General features: G+C 44.4%; 1 protein-coding gene across 13 annotated transcripts in view; it reads right to left on the reverse strand.

The window, feature by feature from the left end:
• ABLIM2 (actin binding LIM protein family member 2) overlaps positions 1–12,071 on the reverse strand; it is a 128,265-nt gene extending 116,194 nt beyond the window's left edge. For 12 of the 13 annotated variants that reach the window (XM_033061247.1, XM_033061242.1, XM_033061238.1 and 9 more), the window contains exon 1: positions 11,973–12,071. In XM_033061247.1, coding sequence (XP_032917138.1) covers positions 11,973–11,988 — 16 coding nt within the window. In that variant the 5' untranslated portion in view covers positions 11,989–12,071. The remainder of the gene's footprint in view (positions 1–11,972) is intronic. The other variant, XM_033061246.1, reaches the window with a different exon arrangement.
• Positions 12,072–12,821: the final 750 nt, after the last annotated feature.

Consider the following 12,821-nt stretch of genomic DNA (forward strand, 5'->3'; position numbering starts at 1 on the left):
TAAGTCAGCATCCCTTGCATTAGCTCTTGTGGTTTTTTGAGACTCTGGGCACGAGTAAGACACATTTAGTTGGCCAGTGCCTCACCTCGTTGATCTGGGTTAGGCATTGCTCTGACAGACCTCTCCTCCAGGCACGGCAGGGCTGCCTGCTGCTCCAAGAGTGGGGGCATGTCAACAGCTCTGCAAAAACCCTCACCAACTTCTTAAACTGCAATGGAAAACCAAAATGGTGGAGCGCACTTTTAAAAATACAGCTTCTGAAACATGCTTCCATGCTTGCACACCCAGTTAAATGATAATGTTGTATGACATGGAGGAATCCCCGCAAAGAAACACCTGTCTGTGTTTTTCTGTACAGCAGGTTCATCTGACTTGATGGTGGCCACCCACTCCTCACTGAGACTGCAATGGCCCACTGCACAATGATGCAGGCACAGCCCACTGTGAGACTCCTGTGGAATTAGGGCCAATGGTATCAAAAGAACTCTAACAAAAAAGCTGGAAGGAGTGTGTTCAGCAACAGTCCATAACCACCCTATGCTGGTCCCCAGCAGGCATCCCTAACATGGTCTGTCTGCTCCACCTCTCCTTGGAATAGTTCTCCTTACGCATATGCTGTTCCCCCAACAATTAAATTATACCAGTGACACTCTTCTGCCATGATGAAATGATCAAAACCTGCTGACAAAGAAGTGAACACGGGAACCTGATGCTTCCAGAGAGCAATGGAACACAACCAACACAGAGCACTTTGATCACATATTTTTTAAGATGGACTTGGTTGTCCCAATGTCTTTTGAAGAGGACTGCCATGTGTGGCTTGGAGCAGGTTTATCTAGACAAACAAAATCGGTAAAGAAGCTTGACTCAGTAGCAGCCCTCAGAACTGAAATAATCTTCACCCCAACAATTCAGCTTTCAGATCACCGGGGGATGCAAAAGCTGACATGTGCTATCAGTGTGACCTGGAACGGGTCACAGATATTTTCTAAATTACCTACTGAATCCATGTGATTGCAACTGATGAAAGCTGCAGGAATTGAAAAATTGGAAAGTTGCCTCAAACCCCAGCTTCCCTACCCAGCTGGGAAAGGGAGATGGGTGAGCAGAAAGAAACCCAGAGCTTTTCCACTTTGCTGCACTTATCCATAACAATGGCCTTTGGGGAAATATTAACTTAAGCCTACCTCTAGAGGAAAAAGCTGCCCCTTATCTCTTTGCCACGTTATGCCACCTTTAAAGAGGTTTAAAGAACTGGCAAGTGACAGTGACAGCTGCTGGCAGGGGTCTGCTGGGACAGGCGTCACTGTGGGCTGCACAGATTCCTTGGTGGGGCTGCACACTCACAGCTTGGGTGCCAGCACACGCTGCCGTTTCCTACCATGTAAAAATAAAATTAAAAAAGAAAAAAACAACAAAAAAAAAACCAAAAACATTTTCCAGGGTTAAGTTGTAGTAAGTTTTTTTTTTAGTGCTTTACATGTGAAGTTTTAGCTGATGGGTGACATCAGCTGCAATCTTGGTTTCTTTTTGAAATGAAATCTCCTCATGGATACGATCCAGAGAGAAACAAAAATCAAGGGCAGGAATATTTAGGCTGCCAGGGGCATGGAGTTAGCAGCAGGAAACTAACTGGCTTTGTTGCAGTTGGTTTTCTCAAGCCCAACTCCTCCCTCCCTCCTTGAGCCACTGGACAAGTCAAGGACCAGATATTATTTTCAAAACTTACAGGAAGATGGCAAACAAATTAACCTTTCATATTCCTTTCTTACATCTACAGACAAATGTCAGCCCTTCATGCCAATGCCAAAAATAACCCAAAATGTATTAAGTCTTACACATGTAAAGTCAGAGCGACCTAACACAAGGAACATTGAATTCAGACTTTGGCATTTCAGACTCTTCTTCTCTTGACTAATCCTATCCAACACAAGTCACAAACCTCTTCCCAGTTCTGGGTGCACAAGCAAATTCCCTTCTCTCGTGAGAGTTTTGCAGTCAACTGACAAAAAATACTTTGGGAAGCTAAATACATTTATAAAAACATGAGCACTAGCATACCGTGATGAAATTCCACCAAAAAGAACCTGACATTAGAGAACATAAATGTGACACATCCTACTAAAAAAGGGGTTCCTGTAAAATACAGCAAAATTTTCCTAAAGTTAAGATGTTATCTTTTGGTTTGGGATTAAAAGTAGTAGAACTGTTTACCTATGGCACAAAGCCAGAGACAACATCTCCTCCCAACAGTTTACACACTATATAAACTGCAGTCATAAAAAAATACAGAGAATATTAATATAACAGCAATTATAATAATAATTACATTATTTGTATTTAAAAGTTTTCCAATCATTTACTGCATTATTGCTTTCTTTAAGCCACACCATTTCAGGATGCTTACAAAGAAGTATGCAATAAAAAGCTGAAATGAATTGATGATAAGAGATTTTAACACTGACAGGTTCAAGAACGATGTTGGAAGCAGCGTAGAGACAGGAAGGAGTGGAAAACGTAGGGTGACTTGTTCATGGGGCAGTACAATGGCTGTGTGGATGTGCAGCTCCTGCTGCCCACCTAAAGTGCTCCCTCCCCAGTGCTACACAGAGCTGCCAAGGTGAAATGCCTGTGACCAGTCTGCTACTTTAGTGTTGATTCTTCACGGTACAATAATATCAATGCAATGGAAATAATGTCCATATAATATTTTTTTCCACAGCACAGTTACAATTATTTCCTTTGAAAATTCACAGGGGTTATCCAAATTTCAGTCCTTTGCCTTCCAGCAAAAGAGACATGATCTGCCTTCCAGATCCACAGCACAGAGCCACAAGAAAAGCTGAGGGTAGGAATCTTCCTCTAAAATGTCAACGTTTGGTGTTTACCCACTGCTAAGATCTCGCTAAGCGACAATGGATGAGCAGCTCCTTAAAAACAGATTCACAGGTTCACTTAGGTAAAAAAGAAAACTTTTTTTTATTATAAAAATGTAAACCAGTACAATATTTTATAAGCACACAGTGTAACTAGCACAGAAATGCACTATCAGATTCAATATCTTCCATTGTCTTGAAAGAACACACTTCTGCTTTTGCAAGTAACTCAGTATTGGGATATATGAGTGAAAACAACCACTTCTACAGAGAAGTAGGAGAGGATTAGATGTTTTAGCAACTGAATTTAACCCATAACTTAGGCGGTATCTCAAAAATAGTTTATGCAAGTAACTAGAATTAAAGATGGAATTCAGAAATGAAATATTTGTGCTTTATGATGCCCACAGAGAAACAGCTATACTGAAAGCATTTACCACTCTAATAAATACATAATTACTGACCATACCAAACACAGGTATGCTAGCAAAATTACTAGGGTGGAAACTGGGACTGCCTCTGATATATAGGATTTCTATAAATTTCCAAAAATACTATTTACCCTTGTATTTAGAGAAGGTCTGAGAAGTTTCATCTTTCTAATTCTTAGCAGGACAGGTAACTCAAGCATCCAACCAACATTGTGGCAGCTTCTGACAGCTTCAGCTTAACAACCAGGCTTCTTCTGCCAACTTAAATTTGCAGCTCGTGCTGTTTACTGCTTTCTAAAATAGGCACAACTATGGCACGCTTCTAGATCTATGTAGACCTTATGTGCTTCAGAGACAAGACACAGAAAGCTCAGCCGAGCATTTCCTCAGAGCTGGCAGCACTCCCCTAACATCAATCTCAAACTTCACAGGACACAGTCTGAGTTGTTCCCATCAAAAGTCAGCTCTGACCTTGGGGAAAAACTCAGGCGTATCACAAGTTAAAATTACAGAGCTATGGAAAGAAATGCAAAACATGCCCATCGCTTCAGCAGTTTTCCTGAAAATGGATCATATGACTTCAGACCAGAAAATGTTTTTACCCCAAAGTTTAGCAGCAATGGAAGTTAAGGGCTGTCAGCACAACCTAGGCTTTAGTCTTAAGTCGAATCCTATTAATAATACAGACAACCAAATCTACAGCAGTGTCAGTGGGTAGCTCTATTAAAATATAAATAGAACTTTGTTAAGTTGGTTTTCTGCATTCAATGAAATTTAGGCCACATTACCAAAAAGAAGCCAAAATTCATCATCTGAGGTGATGATCCCTTATGAAAAACATACTAGACCAAGATGGACACAGCCACTGCCGTCATTAGTTCCCAGGTCAGGACAATGGGCACAGCTGGACACAAGCTACTGGGCCACACAGACATTCAATCTGAGCTGGTACAGTCTAATGATCTGAAATAATGACAATAAAAGTCAGCAAACTGAAACACAATCTATTGTGTTTTATCATTACTAAAGGTCCCACGGCTCACACAGACTGAAGCTGTAAAGAAGATACTAGAAAAGCTTTGGTTGTGCTCGCACTGGCAACACATTAAGGCAATGGGTAATTAAGGATTGTTACCTTAGTTTGGTACCATGAAAACCTGTGGCTGTTAGAACAAAGATGCTGAAATGATTGCACCTAATTCTGTACATAGGCACATAAACAAATTCCCTGGTTTCAAAGAGACAAAACATTGCAGTTCAGTGATCTCACCCATGGGTGATGATACTTAGAACTTCTCCAAGTCTCACAATGCAGAAGCCAGATTTTCACACATGTCCCAGGTCAGGAGGAGCTCTGCAGCTGCACATACATAACCCCCAGCACAGGTCTGCATCTTTAGGCAATTGTTCAACAGATTTGTGATACACAAACCCTGTTTCTCCAGGGGGTCTGGTTCAGGAAAGATTACCAATATTCATGCAGTTGACACTACTTTTTCTCCAATTTTCCAAGGCAGGAATGAGCCATCAAAATACATCCTGGAAGACTGGTTGGTAAATGGTCACACAAAACATTCAAGATTAATCTGCCTGTGGATCTCTGCAGCAGCACAACAGATGCTCTGTTGGTTAAGGACAGTTTCAATACCCACTGACAACTTTGGACCAGATGCCCGGAGATCCAGCTGAATGCAGGTCAAGCTTCAGTTCAGCAAGTGCTGGACCAACCTGGCCTATTAAATTTTGAACATCTCAGAGGCTGGAGATTTCACAGCCCCTCTGCCACCCTCCTTGGTCCAGCAGTTTCACTGGGATTTCACTTTTCCTTACAACTAAGCATGAACTTCTCCTGCTACCTCTTCTGATTGCTGCTTCTTGCTCTTTTTCTGTGCCTTTGTGAGAGAAGCTTGGCTTCATCTCCCCTTCACCCACCCACTGGAAGGTTGAAAAACACAATTCAATTCCCCTCTGTCTTGTCTTCTCTTCTCCAGGTGGATCCAAAGCAGATCTCTCCACTCCCTCTCCCTGCCTGCCACACTCTCAGAAGTGCACAGCAGCTTGTCCATCACAATCACTGCACCAGTCCACTCTGTTGACCAAGTGGGTGGGAACATCACACCGAGTTACACGATTAGTCACGGGAAGGTCAATGCAAAACAACAAAACAACTCTCCTCCCTTATCACCAGTTTGTACCCATCACCCGCACCCAGGAATGCTTCTGTCACTGCCTGCACAGCAGCAGAGCACAGGGCTGAGCTCAGTCTGGGCAGGGCAGGAGCTGCTGAGCCAAGGCAGGCTCAGAGCACAGGCAGGAAGGCTGTGCTGACTTGCAGCCAGGTTAACAGGCAGCAGAGCAGGGAGCATATGTGCGAGTCGCAGGGGTGAGGTGCAGAGCCAGCGCCAGACACGCGGTGCAGACTCACAGCCCCAGCTGTTCCCATGCCTCCTGTCCCTAAGGCTGAGCCATTTGGCTGCAAACCCTTTTCCATTCCCACCGTCCTCTCATCAAGGGTAATAGTGGCAACACAGCTATTTCTATGGTTTCCTTTGGTGTCAGTACACAACTGTACGTGTGACCTTAAAGATTAGATCCTCTGTATCTGTGCTGCATCTAAAGCTGTAACCGAGTGATTGCCTGCATGCTGCTGGTACTGCACAGCCAAAGGAAATACCACAGAAAACCCTACAAGACTCCAGAAAGCCAAGCTTCCCAGCTGAACTCAATCAAATATTCTCAGTGGGTTCTTACAAGGTAAAGAACAGAAAAAGCCTGTTTGATTCCCAGATCCCAGCTGAGTTTGCAATACCGAGAACACCAACATGAAAAGAGAGGGGAAGAACTTGTAAACAGAGCAAAGCAAATGAAGGTAACAGAGACAAAAACAAAATGGAAACTAAAAGTATTTTTCATGACTTCTAGAGCATTCACATTATTTTAAATTGCAAAATTTACAGCAATCTAGGATTTATAAATGTACCTCAGTAAACTCTTGACTGAAGTAAAATTAAGTCAAGGAAAAAAAGCAAAGTGGTCTCTGATCAAGAACTCTCCAAATGAATCCCTGCACACAAGGCTGCCCATTCATTCAGTCCCACTCAGAGGTGCTCAGCAGAGAAGATCCCAGTATATATTTAGACATCAACTAGTAAACTGTCTTATGAATCACTTCTGAAATTCCCTTTATCCTAAGTCACATAATCTCTAAGTCATATACTTAGTAGGAGAAGAAGTATATGACCTATTTTTTAAAGTGACAAGAGCTCTTGCCTGACACTTAAGCAGAACAGGTTCTGTGGCTTTTTCTTCATATGATATGAATCAAACTTTAACTCTTTGTTCACCATTAATTTTACCATACAAACAGTATCACAGCAATTCAATCTTGTTTTGCCACTCCCTGAAACAGACTTGAAGGAACACAACCACTGAATGGTTATTGCTCTCCTTTTGCACACCATAGCCAGCTATTTCAGTCCATAAAACAATACAGGTGAGGGATTTTTTCCCACTGGAATGCAAATGAAATTGGCAAAAGGGAAAAGGAAGAACCACATTTCATCCCCTTCTGAAGTATCACAGTGCCTCATGCTAGAAATTGCTAGAAATGAACTGACAGAAGAGGTACTTGAAAACTTCCCAAGGATGCTGTATTTGTGAGCAGCTACTATGCAGTAACAACCAAGATTACACACTTGTTCTTCATAGCCACCATGAGGAGCAACTGCAATCTGTTACTGTTTTACAGTGACAGCATTACTTAAACCTAAAAATAACAGTTTCTAAGTAGAAAGAAAATAACCTGTAATTAAGAACATTGAAGCATTTTTAAAACATCACTAGTGATCTCCTGCAATTCAGGAATGTGCAGTTTTCACAGACAACTGCATTTAGACTTTGTTTTCTTTCATCTACAGATCAAGAAACTTTTCCTATAAGATCAGGAGATTCTTAAAAATACAGTTAATGATCAATTTGACTAATGCCAGTAGAAGGATCTGATTTTACAGAGAAAGGGGGGAAAATGGCTCCTTAAATTATAGAAATATTCACTGAACAAAGCTTTTATTCATCTCACATTTCTTGTCTGGAAATGGAAAAATAAATAACCATGCTCCATGCAAAACAATTCTCCATCTAGATTTCAGCGCATGAACATCAACTAATTAGCTGTGAAAAAAAGCATTCCAACAGATGATTCAGATGGTAACAGTTACGGACCTTGACACGCTGCTAATGGATCTTGACACAAGGAACATTCGAAATTCAGAAAGGTTTGCCTTAAGGTGATATTTAAGGATGCAGAGAGCAAGCCAGCAAATTGTCCAATAATCTCCAAGGCCCATGCACCGCCCTCCATGTGATGCTGGGCTTGTGCAGAGACCCAGCTCTGCTGCCTGGGCCCCTTTCATCCTGGCACTTCCAGAGCTCTGTTTCTAACAGTCCCATGCAGCACAAGCTCTTGTAACACAAATATGTTTAATTCATTATTCATGTTAGGTGCTTGGTTGGAGAACCCAAGGTCCAAAGGTGAGTTAATGGCACCAGTAAACCCCTACAGGACTGGAAAATGCAGCACAGAGCTTACAATTAACAGCAATCAGGAGAGAGGAGCTTCCACTGCTAAAGCCTTAATTTGTGTAGTGCAGAGGGGAATTGTTTCTCAAACTAAAATCAGGATTTCTTCTCTTCTTGAATGTTGGCCATCCCATTGCACAGAAGAGAGATAAAAGTTACCTCAGTAGCCATGCTTGCATTTCTCAATTTTCTCTACATTTCTTAGCCCTCTATATTTTCATGTCAAAGATAATTATTGGTGATTAAGTACATCATAATAATTTCCAGAGGAGTAAAACTGAAAGCACAGTACATCATGCTGCCAGATGTGAACAGGTACCAGCCCATACCAGCCCAGAAGGGTGCTCAGTACTGGACAGGCACTGCACTGAAAACAGGGCAAGTGGGCAAGAAGGAGACCTCCCTCAGAAAGCCAAATGTCTGGATTTTACCAGGTAGAACCAGTCACCTTTCCACAGATGGGCTGCAGCACTTGGGCAGTGTGGGGAGGCCACGGGGAGAAGGATGTCCTGCAGTCAGGAGCTACCAGCTGATGTGACATCACCTGAGAATTTCTGAGAGCTGACCTACTTCACCCTTTCCTAACTGTGCTGTGTGTTTCCCCCATCCAAGACCATGCTGCCATTTAGGAGACAAATACACTGAGCTGAAACCATTTTCTTAAGAGCTGCAAAGAATCCCCCAAAACCTTAACGAATCCTAAGATACTGCTTCCTATTTTTTACAGTCTTAGAAATTAAATAGAGTCTTTGCAATTCAACCTCAGAGGAAGAAAACACCACCAGGAAATATATGTAATTTATGTTTTCAGGGAAACTTGGCTAAAATAGCAATGAAATGAAGTAGCTCTGCTTTTGTTTAATTTGAAACATGTAGGATTTCACCCTATAAGGTGAACACATTCATTAGCTGGCAAACTCCAAAGCAAGTTGATCTCCTGGTGCTCCTGTCTAGTAATTCAATGCTCTTTTATCAGTGCTCAGAACAAAAAGCTGAAAGAAAAATGGTCTAAGTATAAAATATAGCATGGTCTGAAACAATCATAACTACTGTCTCTAGGGAGGAGTCTTATCAGCATAGTTGTATGTGAACTTTGAAAAGGAATTAATCATCTCCAAGCTGAGCTGGACCCTGTGTGACCAAACTGAGTAACCTCTTTTGTAACCAGAGCCACTACATTCCTGCCCCATTTGGGCTGTGACACTCCATTAGCTGTTCTCTGATCCATGCAATCAAATTGTCCCTTTAATATAATAGTTTAAAGACTAAATAGCTGTGTGAATTTGTGTCATGACATTTAATTTAATCTAATCTAAGATAACTCACCTAGTATGTAATTAGCTCTGTGATTCCCTTTTTGCACCTAAATAGTAGACATCATGTTACCCTATTTCTGGGAACTGAGGAGAACCTCATTTTTCACAATCTCAAATATTTAACCTATTCTGTTCTTCTTGCTATGATTTCAAGATGACAAAGAACTGAATTATTAGGCTCAAAACCATACTATGAACTCTTAAAAGTACCTTTAGTGTCCTAAAAGAGCAACCACTTCATGTAAATCTCCCAGGTACAAAAAGCTATGAATAGGCTCTTTCTTAGAAATAGTTTTAGCCAAGACCAATGATAAGTATATAGAAGGCAGCTGAGGAAAATCGTGCGGAAAAATCTAATTACAACATATGTAATAATGCATCTGAGCTGTGCTATACTATGCCAGATGATCATATGCATTCTGGATTTAAAATTATAGCATGAATCTGCAGTCCATTCGTGGCTCAATGCATGTATTAAACCATTTCAAATGGTATTACCTACATCAATGTATTACAAACCACATTATGTTTACCAAATACAAGCATTTCTATATCTAATGCCAAATATTATGGTTAAAGTGGCAAAGCAGTGTCATAGCACTGCCTGAAACCCTCTTGATACAGGCAGTGAATGATTTGTTGCCTTTGGTGCAAGAGGGGACACAGACTGAGCAAAAGTTTCTGCAGTAATAAGGCAGATCCACAACGGTTTGCTCCATCTCAAGAGTAAAAGAAATACTGGGGATTTCTCCTACATTACCAAACCATGCAGCAATTAATTGGATCTTGTGTGGGCCTGATTTTAACACCCCACTGCACCCTTGCTTTCTTTGCAGAACTAGAAATATCCTTCTGTTACAGTAAACAGCAAACTTTAAATTAAAGCCTTTCCATAGTAATTTTGGTGAAAATCTTTTGGAAATAGCAATTTTAGACAAACCATGGCATTGAATTTGTTGTACAATACTTGTCCCATCAATGTTAATGGAAAATTTCCATTGATTTTACTGAGTGGATATGGGTACCTCACATTTAATTTATCATGAGAATTGATTGCAGGTTGTTTACACAGCCCACATAGACAAACAAAATCAAAATCTGGAAAGATCAAAGCTAACCCTATACCTAAACCCAAAACTCCTAAAACTGCCAGTTATTCTTTTAAATGAGGCATAAGAACTCTCAGGGTTTTTTTCCACTCTCTTTTTTCCCAGGATGTTATTTTTATCTTGGCACTGTTCATTTTTGCTATTTAATTTACACCGTGTTTGGAGCAATTACTGAGATTGTGTCAAATCTCTTCTGCTCTAACTTCTCTATTGGGTTTGTAACTTTAGAATCTATTTAATTGACATTTAAAATATTATAGAAAGAAAAATTTGAACTCTAATATTTCCTGTACCAGGCTCAGTTCTACCACAATAGAATTTAAACGTTGCTCAGTGTTTCATGTTCTTGAGCTCAAAATTATAGCCAGGCGACCAAGGAAAGGATTCCATACTAGCATTTCACCAGTGCCAAAGGAGATGTAACCATCCCTGTTAACTATCTCGGTGGTCCTTAAAGACGGGAAACAGACTTGGGATTTCTGCTGTAGTTCAAACACCTGCAACACACGCTTGCTCTCACCTGCACACTTCCACAGAGAGGACTGGCATGCTGGCAGGACGTTTCACTCACAGAGCGTGTGAGAACGTGGACAAGCAGCACACATGAAAGCACTTACGCCATCAACAACAAACACGAGGAAACGCCAGAGGAGGTTTTCAGCTGAAACCTGCAGCAGGTGCGTGACCCCAGGTCACTCTGCCCTAATCGGGAGCTCGTTCTGTTTGCACCAGGCTCCCCTTTGGCTCGGTGCGAGGATGTGCTATGATTAAGCATGTTGACATACACAGTCACCACATAATTGTAGCTATTCAGCCTCTCCCTGTTGTTGTGATAGAGCGTATATTTAGCACTACAGCTACCCTCAGAAGCGAGATACACAACCAGCTCCCACAGTCCCCCCTCTCTGTGCACAGCCCTGCATTTGCCTGTAATATTTTGCCATCAGCTGTGCTCTGAAGTAACCACCCCCTGCCGACACACAACGCAGATGAAGGCTGGAATCGCTAAAAAACACAGTTCCAAGTCAGTTCTCAAATCCTGCACCTATCGCAGGATGAATTACTTTCGTATTGCCCTGGGCAACTGGCTTTCTCCGGGCGGCAATCCTAGCTTGTGCTCCGTGGCACATCCTCAACATCCACCTTCTTTATCACCACAGTATCTCGACCAGCAGAAAAGGCCGGGCTTTTAACCCAACCATCCCCGCCTGAAAAGCTGTGTGCTCCCACCCGGGACGCCGGGGCACCAGCTGATGCCGCCCTCACCGCAGCGGCCGCGGCGACACCGCCGGGTACCAGCGGGGGATGGACACGGGGGATGGACACGGGGCGGCCGAGCACGGCCGGTCCAGAGCGTCCTGCGGGGCTCCGGCCCGTCCTGCGGGGCACGCCCGGGGCGGGGGCGGCTCCGCCGGAGCCCCTGAGCAGGGTCCGCAGGGTCCGCAGCCCCTCCCGCCCGGCAGCGCCCGAGGCTGCGGCAGCTCCCCCCGCGACAGGCGCACACTCAGATTCTCGCATTTTCGGGTGGTTTTAGGTGAGCGCTTTTTACCCCGCTGCCGCTGCCCGCACACCGCGCGACAAGAGGACGGACCCGAGCTGGGCAGCGGCAAAGCTGCCCCCGACACCCCGGGGGTCCCGGCTCCCCACCCCGTGCCCGCCTACCTGTGCCGGTGCTCATGGCGCGCAGGAGGAGCCGCTCCCGCCGCCCGTGCCCAGCCCAGCTGAGCCTAGACTAGCCTAGCCCAGCTCAGCTCAGCTCAGCCCAGCCCCGCCCGCCGCGCAGCGGGGCCGCGCCGCGCTCCGCCCCCGCGCCAGGTGCCGGCACCGCAGTCCCAGCCCGGCCCGGCTCGTCTCGGCTCGGCTCGGCCCGGCCCGGCCCGGCTCGGCACGGCGGCACCTTGGGAAGTGTAGGCAGCCCCGCGCTGCTGCCCGCGGACTACATCCCCCTCCGTGCCTTGCTGCGGCCGGGGGCGGCTCCGGCCCCGCCGCTCCTGCGGGCAGAGCTGCTGCGGCTCCCCCGCCCCGCAGAAACTTCTCCCCGGCTCTCGGCTGGAGCCGCAGCCCGCTCCCACCTGTCCGGCCTGCCTCGCCCTGCGGCTGACATCTCCCTCTGCATTTTCCCGTCCCGCTGGTGCCCGTGTGATGCCCAGCAGAGCAGTGCGGTGCACAGGTGCTGCGGCATGTCCCCGAAGCGCCCGGGCAGTGGCGATGAGGATGCTTGCGCTGCTCTTAGCGCAGCCCAGGCTCCCAGGCAGCGCTGCACCGCACGGAAGGTGTTGGCAGCAAGTCTGGGCGTTCAGCAGGGGAAAGCTGGGCTTTCTGGATCAGGTGAACTTTACCTGCTCTTTTGGATTTGAAAGTACAAGGGCACACAGTTGCTATTAAAGCCATTTGTTTATTAAGTGCCGATTTCATCAACCTGAAAACCTGTTTTATTTCTGTGAGAATTAGTGGGATTTTTTTTCAAAAAACAAACATCTGTTTTAACAAATACAAAAGCAGCCAGCGTTG

This window comes from Catharus ustulatus, chromosome 5 (genome assembly GCF_009819885.2).
Source record: "Catharus ustulatus isolate bCatUst1 chromosome 5, bCatUst1.pri.v2, whole genome shotgun sequence".
In the NCBI taxonomy this organism is placed as follows: domain Eukaryota; kingdom Metazoa; phylum Chordata; class Aves; order Passeriformes; family Turdidae; genus Catharus; species Catharus ustulatus.